At 42.5% G+C, this 21,016-nt stretch overlaps 1 protein-coding gene across 1 annotated transcript in view; it reads left to right on the top strand.

Annotated features, from left to right (window-relative positions):
• ATG3 (autophagy related 3) overlaps positions 1-21,016 on the top strand; it is a 1,040,279-nt gene that overhangs the window by 537,995 nt on the left and 481,268 nt on the right. The window contains exon 10 of the mRNA XM_044072369.1: positions 179-260. Within this exon, the coding sequence (XP_043928304.1) occupies positions 179-260 (82 nt within the window). The remainder of the gene's footprint in view (positions 1-178; positions 261-21,016) is intronic.

Genomic DNA, 21,016 nt, shown 5'->3' with positions numbered 1-21,016 from the left:
ACAACTTTACATTTTGTGTGTTTAAATGAGCAAGTGTGTTGATAAACTACATTTTTGTTAATCAGAGATTGCAGCAAGTTGGCTGATACCATGTATATTCTATGTTTTTGTTCTTTTTACACGTGTATGATGTGGGTTTGTTGAAGGACTGTGTATAATGAGTCTGCATTTATTTAAGGAATGCTCAAATGTGCCTTCAAGTGTGGCAGCATGTTGCGAAGAAGAAGATGATGATGAAGGGGAAGCAGCAGACATGGAAGGTATGTTAGCATGTTGAAATGCCCAAATCAAGGGTGATGCAGGTTTTGCACTGTCTTCATTGCTTTGTGCAGTCTTTTGCTAACACTGTTAGTGTAAACTCTCATTTCAGTTCAATATCTATGCTTGCTTAAGTCACAGGCCTTATGCTTAGTGACCTCATCCTGTCTTAAACACTGAGCCCTTTCTCTTTTCTTTACTTTTTCTTCCTATTTAAACCTTCCCCCTTCCTCACCACTCATCTGGCTGTTGTCCTTTGTACATTTAACCCCTGATCTTACTGTTCTTTCCCTTCTGTTATCTTTGCTGTCCACTCACTGTTCTGCTCGCTTTAATGTTATGGCCTCTAATTTTCCTTCCCTCTTCTAACTCTGTCCTTCTGGTTAAGATGATAGTAAGGTCTCACTCCTAATTATGTCTTCCTCCTCCATTTAATATATCAGCTTTCCGTTCCTCTTTTACCCCACTGTTTGTTCTTGTTTCCTTATTTTTATTGCTCTTCTTTTGTAAATGCGTAACAACGTCATCTTTATTTCTCTCTCTCTTATTTGCCTGCAGTTGTGTATGATATCAACAACGGTCCACCTTTTGTCATCTACATCTTTGTATTGTTTGCTTTGCATTCTCCTTTGTTTGTTTGGGGTTATTTACATTGTCCTCATGTTTGTGTATTGTGCAATGCCCCTACAATTACTGTATAGTTCTATAAGTGTACTATTTTTTGCATTTGTACCTGGACAGTCTTTAAAAGCTGTTCAGTAAATTTCTAGAAGCATATGCTTAAGATGGCAGAAGATTTGAGATTACAATGATTAGAGGTTCTATGCCCCTCCTGGATAAGTAGGCAGGGTGGAACAACCTGAGCTTGGGAGTTTTGAGCAGTGTTGGATGCAAGGATTTTAGATGCCTTTTACAATCTGATGTTGTTTGGTTCTGCCTGTGGAAGCAGTTCTAAAGAAATGAAGAGACAAGAAAGTCTATGCAGACTGTTAAAGATTTTTGCAGGTTCAGCCTCCTAAGTTTTTAAGTAGAAATTACCTACTAAGGTGGACATATCCCCTTATATGATTCCCAGTCTAGGTAGGGGTCTAGCGTGTAGAGGCAGAGGCTCAAGGTTCTTTAGGCCTAGAACAGGGAGTTCACCTGCTCAGTCTTCTGGGAACACGTGAGACCAATTTGATCTGATGTTGGCGTTACAGCAGCTTTTACCTCTGCTGAGCAAAGAATCTGGATTGCAAAGATCACTGATGGCAATCTTACCTTCATGTTCTATAACTTTTCATGTTCCTATCAGTATAATGTGCAGGAGAGCTCCGCTGAGCTGGGAATTCTTCTCTGCATTGCCCTGCTGACATCTACTGCTATCTACTGCGCCCAGAGTATATCCAGAGTGAAGGTTCTGGGCAGGCTAATAGCTTTCTTCAGGCTGTGCTGAATACAAATCTATCCTTATTTGGACGATTGCCTTGATCTCTGGCCTAAAGAAGGGACGGGTTTCTTCAGCATTTGGAATATGGGATAGCAGTGCTAAGATGCTCAGTAAGTCAGAATCTAAATAAAGTCCAGTCTAGTACCAAGACATGGTGTTTCTTGTGAGATCGAATACAGCAACCCAGATGGCCCTTTAACCCCAAACAAACAAAATTCTTTTACTTCCATCAACTATCTCATCAGTCTTCCCTCCCTTAGGGCTTTGTCCAGCACCACCTTCCAGTGCAAGAGCATTGGTAGTATAAAGTGGGCATTAGCCAGTGATATTGTCAGATCTTTCTTGCCATGCAGTTGAAATTGTATCTCTACCATACATGTTCATTGGTCAATTGATTTAAGTCTTCCAAGAGAGTCAAATAAGTACCTCTTAGGGGATGTCTTTTTTATTATATGTATGTATGGATTCACTTCATAACACTGAAAGCTCAAATCACTGAAAATCAAAACACTGAAACTTCAAAATCTTAAACTCAAAACACTGAAAACACGTATCATACATATACTTAGTTTAAACAGCATAAATCATAGCACTTTCCACCAAGTGTAAGCAGGGGGGGCAAGCCCCCCCTGAACCCCCTGCTACTTATATACATCAGCTCCAAGATTGCACTTCACTACACTAAGTGCAATCTTGGAGATGATATATTTAGTGCTATAATTTATGTTTAAACTCAGTATATGTATGATATGTGTTTTCGGTGTTTTGAAGTTTCGGTGTTTTGGTCTTCTGTATTATGAAGTTTTCTCATTTTCAATGTTTTGAGTTTTCAGTGTTATGAAGTGAATCCTTATGTACATATACATAAGATATGTAATTGTAGCTAATCTGTACCACAGTTTATATACTTATATAATATACATAGATATAATAAGAAATATATTCCCTGTGGAGTACTTGTTTGACTCTTGGAAGACTTAACCATACATGCTCATTGGTCAGATGATTTGAGATGCAGCTTCAACTGCATGGCAATAAAGATATGAAGATTTCACTGGCCAATGCACGCTTTATATAAGTAAAATATAAATATAATTGCAGCCAATTTCTGACACAATTTAGCTCTGAGGAATTTACAGCAAAGGTTAATAATTGTTAGGTCTGCAATAAGCAGACACCACACACAGTCTTAACAAATGCCTTTTATTAGCCTTGGATCAACTTTGTCCTTACTCTCCATCATTTACCCTAAGGACAATCTGCTGTTGTCCATGTTCCTTCCATGAGTTCACTGATTAAAAAAGGGAGTAAGCCTGTTTTTATGTCTTCAGTGACATTGCTTAAAGCCTCTGGAAGTCTTCCTGCTTGGAAGAAAGATTCTGAGAAGGGGGAAAAGCATGTGGAAAGCATAGATGTTACTGACTGCATAGTGTTTCCACTGTTCCGTGATTCTGTACTCTATGCAGTCCATGGTTACAGAATATGTTGTGACTAATGCCTCTGGCGTGACCCCTGTGCAGGTACCCGTGGAATGTCCTCCCAGATCTTCATCCTATGCATACCTTTGACAAAAGGAGACCCTTCATTAACTGAGGGCTGCATCTTGATTTATGAAGGGAAGGCAGGATCTCCTGAATTTATGTATGGGATGAGATTCCTATGGACTATAGAAATGATTTGGTTTCCTGTCAGACATTTCAAAGACAGCTGTCTCTAGGTAGAGCAGGTACAAGGCACCAAAACCTCAGCAGGTGCAGCCCAGTTTGCTGTGGCCTAGATCAACCCAACCCACTGTCAGGGTTTTGTTTTCGAATACCCTGGTTCATTTAACTGCAACACTGGTAACTGACTTGAAACTGAAGAGAGCAGAATAAGAAAAACTATTGTTCACAGTAGTCCCTTATAAGTTAGAGAAGGGTGGATCCCCTTTAGGTGTACTGCAACTTCTCTCATTCTGAGGCTGATAAACTAGCCTATATATATGCAGACCTCAACATCAGGGTCTACGGCCTTTGGAAACACCTTGTCCTTTGCCTTCCCACCAGCGAACTACTACTTTTAGAATACTGTCCATAGAATAAAAGAGACCTTTCATTGCAATTCTGAGTACTCTGAAGCCTGGCAAAGATATATGGCCTTCATGGGTTTCCCAGAACCAAGGCCCTAGCTGTCCCTCCCACGCTAGAGGTCCTGGAAGGTGTTTTTGAAAATGCATTCCTGGAGTCTGGCTCCCTTCCCCTTGCTCCTAGGAAGTCTGATTGGTTCTTTAGGTTCAAGGATTCCTATAGATACTTGTACAGAAACCGTTTAGCTGATTCAGCTGTTTTGACTATAGAAGTTAGCAAATGAGCAGTTTCATATCCTACTAGGAATCTCATACCAAATAACAGAGCAGTGCTCTAAATAAATCTGGGACAAAAGTATTAACTACTGTTACCTTGGCCTTTAGGGCTCTACCCTTGTGCCCTATTACCAGCAGATGCTGATGGAGCAGATGAGGACCAAGGTAGAGGGGATTGAGGACAAAGACTGGAGCATAAGTTTCTGGACCATTGTGCTTTCTAATACAGAATGCCAAATGCTTGAAGAAATGTAGCTACAGTGCTGTGGATGCATCCTGCAGGGCAGCAGCCACAGGGTCAGTAATAAGACATACCTGATTGAGGATGTCCCCCTATTGGACAATGTAAAGTCGAGAAACCTTAATGCCTGATTGTGTAAGAACTTTCTTGTTGGTCCCCATCTCTGGAGCTAGATATGAAAATGGAGGAGAAGGGGAAGGACTATCATACTAGATTTTTTCAGGCCCTTGTCCCTAGGTACAGCAGAAATTTCCCAGCCAAGACCTGGTCTTTGGACTTCAAACAGGAACCTGCCAGATCTGGCAAGGTAGAAAAAAACTAAGTGTAGAAAAGTGTCAAAGGTATGCACAAACAGAAGCTTGGCAGCCTCTGGGCAGGATCAGCCATGACTCAGTCTGGTTGTCCTCTCCCAGAACTTGGAAGAAGCTTGTCCACCTTCATAGGGAATTGGGAAGTAGGTACACAGGACAAGTGGGCACTAAGCATTTTAAAAGAGGGATACACTGTACATTTCTCAGGAGTATGGCTGATGTTCTTCATGTTTCACTGTTGCAGTCATCACATTTGGGTTATCCTGCCAGGGGTAGCCCTCAGTCAGCCCAAATACCAGAGGCTTAGTATTTCTGCATCGGGTGCTGTTGCTCCAGGACTGATGTCAAGTTATCAGTGGTATAAAATCAGGCAGCCGACGCTATTACATCAGTCTTTCTTGCTGAGGAGCCAGAAGAAGAAGCAGTTGGCACAAGTGCCAGTTGGCCGCTACCTGAGTTTTCGTTCCGAATTGAAGTTGAAGTCTTCTAAAGCTAAGTACCCCATTGGGGATCCTTATTTCTTGCTCTAACTGATGTCAGAAAAAGTTAACAATTGTCTCGCCTGTGGAAATTCAAGTACCATGCCGAGACTTTCATTCTTACTGTGTCATGTTTAGGCCCAGACCATGACATCCCTCACTGTGGCTTTTGTGCTTTGTTCAACACCAGAACTATACGTCGTCAGGCCCTTATTGTAGCTAGATATTTTTGCTCTCAGTCCTTGAATTCTGATATGGCTTCGGTAAGCCATCCGACTACTGATCTTCTGAAAAAACATAAGGATAAAGACAGAGACAGACCACACAGGTCCAAAACCGACACTGACGCTTCTGTTAAGCTAGTCGTCAGTTCTCCGGTCCTCAGTGAGGCACTTTCGCAGCCCCTGATGCCCACTTCTGTGGATTCGAAGGCCACTACCGAGACCCCCATCGAAGTCTGGTATGCTGCGAGGCTCTTCTTTGACTAAGGATCCTGCGGATGTCTCTACCTTGGATGGGTCTGGAGCTGCTGAGCAGGCACCGGCTTCCGAGGAAGTTCTTTGCACTACCGATACTAGACGCAAACCGATGACTTATTTCGCATCTTGAGTTCTTTCTAAAACTATCAAGTTTCCAAAGCCCAGGGTATGAACTACACCCAAAAAAACGATGACTGAAGCTCAGGCACCTGCTTCCTTGCCTTAATCTCAAATGCTTAAAATGGCAGAAGACCTTATTATGCTTATTAGGGGAAGCCAGGCATGCCCCTTCCAAAGGAAAGAGAGACTTGTCCCCAGTAGTTTTATCTGAACAGGAGTCTGATGACTCTGATGCTTCTGAATATGAAGACATGCAACCCCTCTCTGCTTATGAGGATTCTGATGCAGAGTAATCCATTCCTTCTGCCTCTCCACCCGAGGTTTTTCATTTGGTGAAACCCTTCATACTTTAAGGGAGCATTTCCAATGGGAATGTCAGGACTATCCTCAGTCAAAAAAGAGACTCGGGGAATTCTTAGATTTACCTCCGCACAGACTTTGGCCGTTCCTCCTGTCCTGGATGATGTTGATATTTTTACGCAATCCAGTTTGACTTCCGACACCTTTCCTCCTGCTCCCAGGAAACCTGACAGGTACTACAGAGTCCCTGACTCTCACAAATTCCTTTTCAAAAATCCTACTGCTGACCCAGAGGTAATCTCTCAAGGACCTAAAGGAATTAATGCAACCTTAGCTAAGAATCCCACCCCATCAGACAGGGATTCCCGAGCTTTAGACAGATGGGGTAAGAAAGTATACACCTCTGCTACTCTTGCTATTAGAGCAATAAATTGCTAGTTCCACTTGCTGAAATATCAGCAGCATGCCATGGAACTCCTCAAACAAAAAATATTTTCCTTTCCTGCTTGTGCAGAAAGTAAAGAATTACAAGAGGTTATGTATTTTGCAAGCCAAGTTACCAAGCACACCTTGTAGTGTGGCTTTGACACCCTAGAAGCTTCTTGCAGGGCAGCAGTTACTGATTCTTTCCTTAGAAGGCATGCTTGGCTTAAGGAACAGACTTTGCCACACTATGTCAAATCAAAATTACTGGACCCAGCATTAAACAAAGACAATTTATTTGGCACCAAGGCAGAAGAGGTCTTAAAAAAGATAGAAGAAAAAGCTAAATTTATTCAGACAGTTAAAAACTTTATACAGGTCTAGCCTCTGAGGTTCAGTAGGCATTGCCTCTAAGTACTGGCCTTTTCCAGCCCCCTCCAGGCCAGCTCAGCCCAGACCCTGGGGAAGCAGAGCCCCCCAGACAGCAGCCCCAGGGAATGCAGAGATCTAAGCAATGGAGTTCCTCCTCTTCAAAAACAGGGAGTGCTAAGCTACCCTCTTATGGTAAGAACTCACAATGACTTTACACCTCCACCCCTTTCCTCTGCCCCACCTGCTTGTGCCCGTAGGAGGAAAATCCTCCTATACAAACAACTGGGCCTCTATCACCAACGACCAATGGGGTCCACAACATAGTGTCCCAGGGATACAGATTTTATTTGCATACTCTGCCAACCCCAAGAGGGTTCCCAGTTCTTCCTCCAAACCAGTGGGCAGAGGCCAAAAACAAGTCCTTTCCCTGCTCTCCATGAGTGCAATACAGCATGTTCCTGCAGACCAGATAGGCCAAGGTTTTTATTCCAGACTCTTCCTGGTACCCAGAAAAGAGGGCACCTGGTGCCCAATCCTCAACCTATCCATTCTAAACACCTTTCTGGTGATACCAAAATTCAAAATGCTCACCCTCTAGCAGCTTCTTTCTATGCTTTCCAAGGATGTTTGGTTAGCCACCCTAGACCTAAAAGAGGCCTACCTACACATCCCAATCAGAGAATCTTGCAGGAAATGTCTACGTGTCAGGACAGGATCTATGTACTTTCAGTTTTTTGTGCTTCCCTTTGGCTTATTCACTGCTCCCAGAGTTTTCATAAAATGCCTGGCTCCTGCCATTGCTTTTTGCAGACAAAGAAATATTCAAATTTATCCCTACTTAAGACTATTGACAAGTCTACCTGACAGACTACTTCTCTCAACTAGCCACCAGAACTAGTTGTCCTCAAGGAAAATCCTGCAAGCTCTAGGGTTCATGGCCTCCTGCATTCTACTCATTCCAAATGCCAGATTGCATGAGGAAAAAACAATGGTACCTAAAAAGCCTTTGGTATCAACAGTCTCAAGACCTAGAAGCTATCATACCAATGATACCTTGTCTAAGGAAAGACTTTCTTTGGTGGGCAGCAGCATGCAACCACACAAGGGACTTCCCTTCTCACAGCCCCATGCCACCCAGACCCTCACCAAGGATGCATCGGACTATGCCTGGGATGCACACCTAGATGGCAGGTGCAGTCAGGGCCATTGTATCCCAAATCAAATACATCTGCACATCAACCAAAAAGAGATGCTAGCTGTTCAGCATGCTCTGACAGCTTTCAGACTCCTACTCTCCCCGGGGCCTCTACTGATCAAAACAGGCAATATATCAACAAGCAGGGAGGAACTCGCTCTTATCCCCTCTGCAGGCTCGCCATGACCCTTTGGCACACTGTCTCAGCCATGCAACTATACCTGCTAGTACAATTCCTGCCAGGCTCCCTAAACTCTCTGGCAGACAAGTTAAGCAGAAACCTCCTAGACCCACACGAGTGTCAGCTAGACCACAGAATCTTCACCCTTGTAACCTAGACATGGAGCACCCCGAAGGTGGATCTCTTTTCCTCCCACTCCAGTCATCAGTTCAGCAAATTCTGCACCAGGGAAACTCACAGCAAGGCCTGGAAAGTGGATGCTCTATCCTTCCAGTGGGTAAACCTCTCGGTCTGTGCATTTCCCCCTCTACCACTCATTTCAAGGGTGCTGCTCAAAGTAAGGGTTGAAAAACAGAGGACAGTCCTGATTGCCCTAGACTGGCCACGCCAGCGCTGGTACCTACTGCTGCACAGCCTGTCACCCCTGCCACCATGGCACATACCTCGGATCCCAACACTTCTGACCCAGAAGAATGGAGAATTCATGCATCCCCTATTGCAGACCCTCAACCTGGCAGCCTGGCTTATTCCCTGACCTCTCCTCAAACTGTCAACCTAAGGAAACAAGTCCTAGATGTTATACGTGAGGCCAGACACCCCAGCACTAGAAAATACTATGCTGACAAGTGGAAAATGTTTTGCACCTGGATCCAGGCTAAGGGAGCCGAAACAGCACAGCCCTCCCTTTCCTCTCATCTAGGATTACCTAGCACACCTACTACACAGGGGTCTATCCTTCTCTTCTATTAAAATTCATACCTCTGCCATTTCTGCTCATTTCAGCACAGAGTCACCTATCTTCTCACACCCTCTCATCAAATAGTTCCCAAGAGGGGCTAACAACTTAAGACCAACCAGAAGAGCTCCTACCCCAGCTTTGGGACCATAACTTTGTTGGAAAAGCTCACCCTACCCCCCTTTGAACCTGCAGCTTCAGCAGAGTTAAAATTCCTCTCTTGGAAAACAGCCTTGTTTCTGACCATCACTTCAGCTAGAAGAGTTTCAGACCTACAAACACTCATGGCTGTAGACCCCTTTATCATTTTCCACACTGACAGGGTCACCCTCAGGACTAACTCCTCCTTCGTGCCTAAAGTGGTGTCTAGTGTGGCTCTCAACCATTCCATTCATTTGCCCACCTTTTTCCCTAACCCACAAAACAAGGGGGAAAGGATTCTGCACTTTCGATGTGCACAGACAGCTCAGATTCTATCTGGATAGGACTAAATCTTTTAGAAAAATTGACCAATTGCTAGTCTGCTTCGCAGCAGGGGCAGAGGGCAAGGACATATCCAAACAAACCATGTCCAAATGGATAGCACACTGCATCCATTTCTGCTATAGACAGCATGAGAAACCGCCCCCAAAGAGGCTCAGGACACATTCCACCAGGGCAACCTCCGTCTCTGCCGTTTTTCTCAGAGGGGTCCCCACCAGGGACATCCTGGAGGCTGCAACATGGACTTCTGTTCATACCTTTACCAAGCATTACCACCTGCCTATCTTCTCCAAATCCAGGGCAGGCTTTAGCACCGCAGTCTTGCAGAGCATCTTGCCAGCCCCCAGTCTTCCTGACTGCCCTCCACCCTTTTCTTCAGCTTTGGGAATCATCCCGAATGTGATGACTGCAACAGTGAAATATGAAGGACATAGTACAGTTGTGTACATTTTCCATAAATGTAGGTGTTCTATTGTATTCACTGTTGCAGTCCTAGTTTCCCCCGTCCATCCCCCTTCTCTTTCTCTCTCTCCTTTCAGGAAATTTGTGGTATTTACTTTCTACTGGTGGTGTTCTCCCACCATAACCTAGCTCCATATTTGGGGGCTCCTGACAGTTGGGGCAAGAAAAACTGATGTGATGGTGTTGGCTGCCTGATTTTATACCACTGACGACCTGACATCAGTCCTACAGTGACAGGAATCAATGCAGAAATACTAAGCCTTTGGTATTCAGGCTGACTGAGGGCTACCACTGGCAGGATAATCCAAATGTGATGACTGCAACAGTGAATACACTCGAGCATCTACATTTATGGTAAGTGTACACAACTGTACTTTTAGAGGTATTCCACTAGTTCCAGTAGACCAGATTCAGTCCATACTTTAGGTTCTCCGACATGTTAGAGAGTCCAGAGAGTGCCCTCAGAGGAAGGCACAGAGTTCTATTCTGGACTGTTCCTGGTCCCAAGAAGAGGGTTCTTGGAGACCCACCTTTGTTTTTTTTCAGTCTAAACCAATTTCTAAAAGTTCCCAATTTCAAAAATTATACCCTGCAAAGGCCTGTGACCACTGATTCATCAAGAGCATTCGTAGCTATCCTGGATTTTGACAACATGCATCCTCATGTCCCCATAAGCAGAAAACAAAATTTCCTGTAAGATTCTCAGCAGGGCAGAGACCATTATTAATTCACTACCTTTCCCTTTGGGTTGCCTCCTGTACACAGAGTATTCACAAAATCTCTGGCACCAGTGATAAACTTTTGCAGGACAACAGGCATTCATATAATTTCCTACCCAGATGATTCTTAAGTCCTACCAGCGTGAAGCACATGTTGTGAACTTCACTTGTGTTTTAAAGAACTGGAACTGACAGTTGACAGAGAGAAATCGTCTGTCATTTCCCTCATAAAGTTGCATTTCTGGGAGCAAGTCTGGACGCCATTTAGTTGAGAGCCTTCCTCCCTCAGAACAAAGAAAAGATATTGTCAAATTTGATTTGCAAATCTACCTAGAAAGAAAAGACCCAGCTGAGAGAGTATCTGAGGATGTCCTTCCATATCAATCTGTTGCAGTGTTCTTAACATAAGGCATTCCCTGCCAAGGCTAGCCCAACTTTCAGCCACTATACCAAAGTCTTAGGACTCTATAGACATCATACTTCACGTGTATGCTCCCTGCTCAAAGCATAGGATGTAAAGGTGACATATGGGCATACATACCTCAGAACTTTTTTGACGCCAGTTAGAATGCCGTCATTGATGATTGTGTGAATGCTCCTTCTGTGCTGGTTACTGAGCCATGTTTCAGATAAGTGCCCCATTGGGGTTTTTTCTTATCTTTTTCAATTTTATTTTGGTGTGTTTACATGTCATCCTGAAAGGGAAAATGTCAGTGTGGGAGGCAAATTCCCCATAAAGATAATTAGAAGTAGTATCTCTTCTGTTTGTGTGTGGTTTTGAGAAGCACCCAATGTTCTCTCTACCAAGCGTTCGTCCCTAAGACCCTACATGCTTGTCTCTCCTCCTTGTCGATTTAAATTAAATGAATGCCTTTCAGGTCACTAAAGCATACTATGTCACTGACAATAGTGTACTCAGACATGGTTTGGGCAGTACATATGGGGGACTTTCCAGTTCCAATGGACTTAGAAGCACAGGATGAGGAGAGAGCATATCAACATCAAGGAAATGCTGCTCACATTCTGGCACTCAAAACCTTTCTCCAAGCCATTCTGGGATTAGGAAGTCCTACAAATGTAGACAGCCAGCACTACCCTAGTGTGGTACGTAAGCCAGCTGGGACCCAATTTTACGTGTTATGTAAGTTAGCAGTGGTGGGATGGGACATGACAGTATAGACAGGAATATCTCCGAAGGCCACCTACATCACTTCTGACCAGAATGTAACATCAGACAGGCTGAGCAGGAAGTATGCATTAATGGATGCTTCACAGGAAGACTTTCTTAGACCCTAATCAGCTGGTGAAGTGTGCCAGAGATAGACCGGTTTGCTTCTCATCTTACCAAGCAGTTTGACACCGTTTTGATCAAGACTAACAACTTCAATAGCCTGAAGTATAGATTTCTTCTCCCTGGATTGGACACGTCTGTTTTTATGCTTTCTTTCCTATACATTTAATTCCTAGGTTTTCAGAAAAGTATAGGATGAAAGGCTAAAAATGATTCTGATAGCTCCTTTTTAACCAAATCTGCAATAGTTCCCTTTCCTATACAGCCTGACAAGAGGAAAATAATACAGTACTACCTCAGTGAGCGGACCTTCTAACCCAGAGGAAGGGGTCCTTGCAGCACCCCAGTCTGGACACAGAGGCTGACTGCTTGGGTGATTTCACATTAATCCTAGGCAGGCACAAATTTTCAAAGGACTTGCTAAACATTATGAAGGAGGATAGGAAACCCATTGCAAGAAAATCACACCCACTGAAGCAGGAACGGTTCTGTTAGCATTCCAGGGGCGTAGATCCCAGAAAGGCTGAATTAACATTGGCTCAGGAATACCTGTCAGACCTCTACAAATCAGACATAGCTTACATATCTATAAAAGTGCATGTTATTTCAATTTGCCAGCCAGTGGAATCCCTTTTGTATTCTTGTCCTTCAGTTAAACAATTCCTAATGGGTGTGATTCGCCTGAGATCACTCAAGAGACAGATGGTTCCCTCATGGAAGCTTCATTAATTACATGTTAGAGAACCTGGCATCACCTCCTTTTAAACTAAGAGCTTCTTGATCTGTGCAGTTTTGTTCATGGAAAATGCTATTTTTGGTGGCAGTCACCTCTGCTAAATATATTTCAAAGTTGCAAGCATTAAAGTGACTTACCAATGTTTCTATATACATCGTGGCATTTGATGAATCAAGTGCCACAATATTTTTTGCTGCTTGGCCTTCCTTATTTTTTTTTTTGGTCCTTTTTTCCATAAAAAGAATTCTGAAGCTTTTTATGAAACCACGGCCCCAAAAAATGTAGCTTGCCTGGGTGTGATATTACCACATGGTAGTGTGAGCTGCATCCTTTGACTTTAATTGGGCTCCTTTGCACATGTGCAGTAGTGTGCCCATTAAAGTCTATGAATGTAACGAATGCTTTTCATATACCTACATCACTGGGGCTAAAGTTCCTTGTTTTTCCTTGATGGCAGTGCAAGGAAACTGCACATTTTAAAATTGTGTGTGTGAAGAAGATGCCAAAAACATTTCCTGCATGGGGGGGGGGGGGGGGGGGTGTGAAAATGCTGTTCAGCAGTTTTATGCACTGCATTCATTTATGCTAAGATACATTTTCGAACATCAGAAAATCATTTTAATGTGCAAAGAGCCATTAGTGTTCCACCCAGAAAGGGTGTTTTTTGGGAACCCGTCTTTTTATGCCTGAAGTGGTTAGTGAGTTGACTTTGCACTAAGACCACTGTGCTTACAATGTTTGTTCCAAAGGCCTAGAATTTGGGAGAAAGGACCTTGCATTCAATGGTCGTGCACAGGCAGCCGAGATCTTATTTAGAACAAAATAATTTAGAAAAGTTGACCATGTATTTGTTGTATTTGTCTGTTTTGCAAAATGGAAGGAGAGGTGCATCTGTTAACAAGCAAACCCTTTTCAAGTGGACGGGACATTACATTGACATTTGTTATCAGCACCATTGGAAACAAGTTCCAGGCCATATTAGAGTGCATTTCAGTAGAGCTACAGCTGCCACCACAACTTTCATTAGGAGGTTCCACCCAAGCTATTCGGCAAATGGAAACCTGGTCTTCCATACACACCTTCTCCAAGCACTACAAGTTAGGGAGGCATCCAAAGGCAAGAGCAGGATTTGCTTCTGCTGTCTTGCAGGGTCTGATTTTCAAATAGTTCATACATCTCCCTTCTTCTCTCTGTGCTTTGGGAATCTTTCCAAAAGAAAGGACTGCATTAGTAAATGCTGTAATGAACACAGCACAGATGTGTTAGGAACTTGCCAGTAAATATAGATGTTAGAGTAATTTCATAATTGCAGTCCAAGCTCCCACCCATTCCTTTTCTGGTCTTTTGCTCTCCTTGGATCTTACAAGGGTTGGGGTGACAATCCCATCTTTCACCCCTCCTTTTTTCCCTAACAGACCAGGCCTTCACCTCTTTTATTTGGAGATTGGGGTGGACCTTAGCAGTTGTTTAAATGACCATCTGGCCCACAATGCTCTGGAGGTGGGAGCTGTCCTTTAGATCTGCCAGGGCATTGACAGATCTGAAGATGGTATCAACTGATGCACTTTTTATATTACTTATGTCCTTTTGCCAAAAGGAGGGCATCAGCTGAAGACTGGGTGAGAGAAGAGCTTTGAAAGACTAGCTTGGCCACAGGCTGCCTGCACCACAGAATATTCCAGGAGTGATTACTGCAGCAGTGAAGCTAATTGAACATATACGTTTATGGTGAGTTCCTAACATAACTGTACTATCTTTTTAGCTTACATTTTATTTTTCCTGCATTTTTGAAAGAACATATTGTGTTTAGGAAGTTTTTCTCCCAATAGTTTTATTGTGCTTTAACCATTACCTAGTCAGACATCCTGATTACTAAAATGTAAATAGTTTTCTGATAAGTGGTATAAATCCTAAAAATATGTGCTTCTGTCTGAAGTTAGTTTAGATGTATGTCATGGTTCACTTTGTTTTAGTACTACCAGTCCTTGGAACTCAGAAGTTTTGATATCCAGCCCATTTTTCAAGATCTGGGCATGCTTCTGCCAGCCAGACAGACAGACACATCCATGTTTCAGGGATGTTAGCATGTTTATAGTATAAAGAAAGCATTTGTCCACATCTTTTTTACTGCAGTATAGTTTACCAGATAGTTCTGTTCAGTAACCTCATTACTATGGCATTTCAGCCAATATCCAGAGTGAAGCAATCAGATAAGTAATAATTAGCCCGGTGGTGAGGGGGGTTAGCATTATCACCTCACAATAAGAGATTCTCCGGTTTGATTTTGTGTTGGTGTGCCTTCTGTGTGTAGTGTACATGTCCTCCCTGTGTTCGTGTGGGTTTCCTCCGGGTGCTCCAGTTTCCTCCTACATTCCAAAATCATGTCTGGAGCATTTCTCCCCGGGTCTCTGCTGAAAATGGGCTCTGTCCCATTTGGACTTTCCTGGTAAGCAAGTGGTAAATAGCTTGTTACAGTATTATGCTGAGATGACGATGATGGTCTTTGAGTATGTGTGATCCAAAAAAATACTTGTAAATTTTCATGCAATAGATAAATCCCTTGTAGAAAAATTTCATATGCAGTGTCTTGTGTGAAACCTGAGCACAACACCCTGAACTGTAGAGTTTGGCTTGGTTTTAGTAGAAAAGTGAAAAGGTGAAGGGAAAGTTCCCTTTAGAACTGTATAGAGGAGCGGCTTGAGTTCTTGGCCCTTGTAACAACCACATCTTTCAGCATTACGACTGTTGCAGGAGCCCTACCCAGAAAGAGGAAGGAGAGAAGCACCTAAAGAAGTTGATAAGGGAATAGGGAATGCTGCTTCATCCCTTGAGGTCTCTCCTAGGCTTGGGGTGCCAGCCCTGAAAGGTGCATTCCCAACCCCTGGCACAGGCATGTGGATCATCTGAAGTTTCTAGCACGGTCTCTTTAGAAGTCATTGTACTTTCAGAACCTGGTACATTGACCCAAGCTGAAGCTTTTCCATATACGTATATATAGTTAGACCACCAGTTGTTAGTAACTTGGACATGCCTTGTGATTCTGACTGTAATTTGATTCATTATCATTTTTTGTCTGTCATTTCTCATACTTCATGTCTGTGTATTACTGCTTTGGGTTGTTAGGATAGATTGTTAGATGGCAGTGTTTTAATCCTTATCCTAATTTTTATAGACAGACTTTGCAGTATGAAAGTCTTAAAACAACAGCAAAAACAACAAAACTAACTTAAACTAACTCTCTTAATTAAGCAAAATATCAGATCAGTGTTGTGTCAGGGAAAAGGATATTAAAATAAAACATCACAAATATCTACACCACATACTCAACCTTAACTTAACCAATCAAAGCATAAGCATTCAAAAATGCCAACACACACCAATTTGGAATACATATATATAACAATATAAAGTGAAAACTAAAACTAACAATAACAATTATCTAATCTAACCACAAAAAAAAAAAAATAACCTACCTAAATTAAAAAAACTGTGAAACTGCTTGTTTAAAACATAAATAAATAAAATAAAAAAAAATAGACTCATAATACTTCGCTATATAACAACATGAACAGTGCCTAAAAAAACATCATTGATACCTGGTGGTCTGGACGCATTTAGCCTAAGCTGCCATAAGCACTCCTTTACCTCAAGCAAGGTCTCTGCGTCATGAAGCCAGCAGTATACTGTTGTCAGTATACTGTATGTTGCTTAATTCACTAGAGTTTTGCCAAACTGTTAAAATGGTTAGAAAAAAAAAATCAGAAGACTTTATATCTGTGAAGTCACTGTTAATATATTTACTGGTACAGAGGTGTGAGTAATTCATATGGTCTTTCATGCTTTCTCTTCTACATGAATGACAAGCCACAGTGGCCCATGTTCTAGCCTTTTTGTGATCAGTGATACTAATTAGCTCTATGTTTTCCTTTGAGGTGAATGAAAATCATTAGGAATCTGTGAGGGGACTGCATGCCTGGAAATGCAGCCTTCTTTTACTGTGTTTTCCCCCCAGTAATTCAATAAAAAGCTACGTAAGATCCAACATGTAGGTGTGTGATTGGGTAGTCTACCTGGATCACTGGTGATTGATTTTGACTGGCTAGCTTAGTGCTGGCAGATCAGTTGTGAGAAAAGCAATGAGTAGTTGAAGATCTATCCATCCATCCTCAACCCCTTTTCCCATTTTGCACATAGGGCCGGGGTTGTCAGTTCACCAGTGACAATCATCTCGAGCCAATGTTTACACTGTCGGGTGGTTAGCCCTGCTGGGGTAGTTCATTTGTACCACACACTCACACCTACGGCTAATTTTAGTGTGTCCAATCCACCTACTGCATGTCTTTGGAATTTTGGAGGAAACAAGAGCATCTGGAGGAAACCCACGTGACTGCATGGAGTGCATGAAGGCTCTGCACGGAAGGCATCCCAGCTGAGAATGGAACCAGAGAACCTCTTGCTGTGAGGCGACAACTCTAACTGCAGCACCACTGTAGCCACCTGAGTAGTTGAAGATAACCTTGCTATTTCCAGGGGAAGTGACTGATGTCTCACTGCCACTAGTGTTCATAACAAAGATTGAGGCACTGCATGCTGGACAGTATAGAAAGTGGTCCTGTCCTTCCAAATCCTAGGTCAGGGGTCTGCAACCTGCAGCTCTAGAGCTGCATGTGGTTCTAACACCCATCTGCAGTGGCTCCCTGTAGCTTTGAAAAATAATGGCCACACACATACCCACACACTGATTGATAAAAGTGTACAAACCCCTGTACAATAAGCTGGTTGCACAAGTGTGCACACCCTTAAATTAATACTTTGTTGAAGCACCTTTTGATTTAATTACAGCATTCAGTCTTCTTGGGTAGGAGTCTATCAGCATGGCACATCTTGACTTGGCAATATTTGCCCACTCTTCCTTGCAAAAGCCCTCCAAATCTGTCAGATTGTGAGGGCATCTCTTGTGCACAGTTCTCTTCAGGTCACCCCACAGATTTTCTGTTGGATTTAGGTCTGGGCTGTGGTTGGGCCATTCCAAAACTTTAATTTTCTTCTGGTGAAGCCATTGTTTTGTTGATTTGGATGTATGCTTGGGTCACTGTCATGTTGAAAGGTGAAATTTATCTTCATCTTCAGCTTTCTAGCAGACACCAGAAGGTTTTGGAACAAAAGTGAATGGTATTTGGAACTGTTCATAATTCCTTCCACCTTGACTAAAGCCTCAGTTCCAGCTGAAGAAAAGCAACCCCAAAGCATGATACTGCCACCTCCATGCTTCACCATGGGGATGGTGTTCTTTTGGTGATGCGAAGTGTTGTTTTTGTGCCAAACGTACTTTTTGGAAGGGTCTACATCAGAAGATTAAAGTTTCAAAACTTTGATTATATGGCGTCGACCATATCAGATTCTAAGTCTTGAAACTTTGAATCTTTTAACTGAGATCTCCGTACAGCATGGAAAGGGAAAATTTCCCCTTTCTGCACTGTAGTGCGATCTCTGAGTTTGTATATTTAAGTAGCGGGGGGTGTGGGGAGCGCAAGGGGGCTTTCCCTCCTGCTGAGAGCATTTAAATTGTTTGTTTTTGTAGGTTGTTGTTTTATTACATTTTCGATGTTTCAAGACTTCGATTATATGGTGTCGACCATATCAGATTCGAAGTTTTAAAACTTCGATAATGTAAAATAGACGCTTTTGGAATTGTGGCCACAAAGTTCAACCTTGGTCTCAACCAACCATAACACATTTTCCCACATGCTTTTGGGAAACTTGATGTATTGTTTTGCAAATTTTAGCCAGACCTGTATGTTTTTCTGTGCAAGAAAAGGCTTCCATCTTGCAATCCTACCCCATAGTCCAGATATATGGAGAATACAGGAGATTGTCACGTGTAGTACACAACCAGTACTTGACAGAAGTTCCTACAGCTCCTTCAGTGTTGCTGTAGGTCTCTTGGCAACCTTTCTGACAAGTTTTCATCTTGTCTTTTCATCAGTTTTGGAGAGACGTCCAGTTCTTTGCAACGTCACTGTTGTCCCATATTTTCTCCACTTTTTGTGACTATATTCAGATCTATATTATGTGACAGAAGAATCTCTTCTTCAAACACATAATAGACTTGTATACAGCGAATGCTGTAAACCGTGAATGGCCACGTCCTTGAATTTTTCCCTCGGCGGGGGGGTTCACGTGGCCATAAAATAAAAAACTTTAAAACGTTAACTAAATATACCAACTCCGAGATCGCTCTACATTGAATAAAAGGGCAATTCCTGATAACGGCCAAGTGAATTTTTTTCCTGAGGTAAACATTCGAGGACGTGGCCGTTTGCGGTTTACAGCGTTTGCTGTATATGTGTCGATTATGTGCGTGAAGAAGAGATTCTTCAGTCACATAATATATAGACCCCCTGTCTTTATTATATTCCATGGTATATCTAATGTTGTGGACATTTTTGCCCTTCTCCTGACTGATGCCTTTCAACAATGAGATTCCTTTGATGCTTTGTAAGCTCTCTGGGAAATATGGCTTTTGCTGTAGCAGGCAACTAAAGTAAATGGCAGGAAAAATCCTACTAGGACAGCTGAACTTTATTTGTTGTTAGTCAGAGTTTCTTTAATTGATGACAGGTGTGTACCCAAGAGGACTGAATGCTGTAATTAAATCAAAAGGTGCTTCAACAAAGTAATAGTTTAAGGATGTGCACACTCATGCAGCCAGCTTATTGTACATTTTCTATTTTTTATATTTTTCCCCTAACAGATTTGTTTGTTTTTCAATTGAATTGTACAGGTTATAGGTCACATTAAAGGTGGGAAAAGTTTTGAAATGATTTATTGTGGTCTCATTTTTTATATCACAAAAACCTGGCATTTTAACAGGGGTGTGTACACTTTTTATATCCACTGTACATGTGATCCACTTACAGTGAACAAACAAAGCATTATGCAGCAACATTTAACTTTGTAGTTGCATCAGTGGCGTACTTACAAACTTGACGAAGACAATATGACACTTTTCATCCAACTAGTACGAAACACCCCACCCTAAGTACAATGGATAGAGAAATAACTATAGAGTACATTCACATTCCTACACTATTGGCTCCAAGTTGGCTACTGTTTATTCTTTTAAATATGAGATGTGATGTCTCCTTCATTCACCCTCACGACAGGGTCTCAGATTCGACCCTCAGATCTGGCACTACCACTTTCTACAGACTTGGATCGGACTCTTAAGCACCTTCCCCATACCCACAATACCCAGCATCCACCCAACTACCTCAGATCTTATTTGCCACTCCAGCTAGTCAGAGGCAGATTCCTCTTTCTCAAGTGTGGGTAGTTGTTTAGATAATTTATTGGGTCTATATCCTGAGATCGATATCTTAAAATGTCGACTCATTTGTTTGACACGAAAGTGTCGAAGTCCAACTTTCCCGAACGGCCAAATCACTGATTTCTTTCCAACGGAAAGAAATTGGTTGACCGTTTTTTTACACCTGCTCTTTCACTGACTGTAGTCCGGTGACGGAGTTAGAATATTTTGTTGGGGGGTGTGGGGTGCACAGCCCCCCACTTAAATAGGTTTGTTTTTGTGTGGCATTGGTGTTTGGCCAACCGATTCTTTTCCGTTGGAAAGAAATTGGTGATTTGGCCGTTCGGGAAAGTTGGAGTTTGTCATTTTCATGTCGAACAAATGAGAGGCGACATTTTAAGATGTCGATCTCAAGATATAGACCCAATTTATTTAGTTGTAAGTACCTTTGGCTGTAATTTCCTTAATTCCTCTCCTTCTAGTGTGTGTGTGTGTGTGTGTGTGTGTGTGTGTGTGTGTGTGTGTGTGTGTGTGTGTGTGCGTGCGTGCGTGCGTGTGTGTGTTTGCGCACGAATGTGAGCTCTTACTTCTTCTCCTGTTTAAAAAAAAAAAAGTTTTTGTAGTCATTAGTCTTGAAGATTTTAGTGCTTAGCTTTAGTAGTTTTTGTAGTAATAGCTGTTACCTGTGCTGTTTAGATTAGTGGTGTTTCCATTTCTACTTTCCTGTCAGTTAGTTAGTTTTTGGTAGGCTTTTCATCATGTCTGACAAGATGGTTCCCGGGTTTTAGTACTGCACTTCTTGTCGACATAAAATCCCCAACCAGGATGCCCACAAGGAGTGCGTGTATTGCCTGGGTGTGCCAACCATTTACAAATTGAGTGTTCTGTCTGCACTGACTTTAATCCTCTGGCTTTAGCTGACAGAACAAACTAATTCTTAGGGGCCTTCTTTCTTCCTCAGCTGAGGCTGAGACTCCCTACCTTGGCTTCTTCTCCTTTGGTTAAGGAGTCAAACAAGTGGTCCCTCCCTGCCTCCCTGAGGAACTGTCTTTCCGTTAAGAAGCCAAAGAAGATGGTGGATTTGACTCCTTCAGATCCACAGCAGTCTGCTCCCCGATCAGATCCTCCGGTCTCTTCAGATCTGGGGGAGA

Source organism: Protopterus annectens, chromosome 5.part0 (genome assembly GCF_019279795.1).
Source record: "Protopterus annectens isolate FY-2018-M chromosome 5.part0, PAN1.0, whole genome shotgun sequence".
Classification (NCBI taxonomy): domain Eukaryota; kingdom Metazoa; phylum Chordata; order Ceratodontiformes; family Protopteridae; genus Protopterus; species Protopterus annectens.
This window is presented reverse-complemented; position numbering and strand designations above follow the sequence as displayed.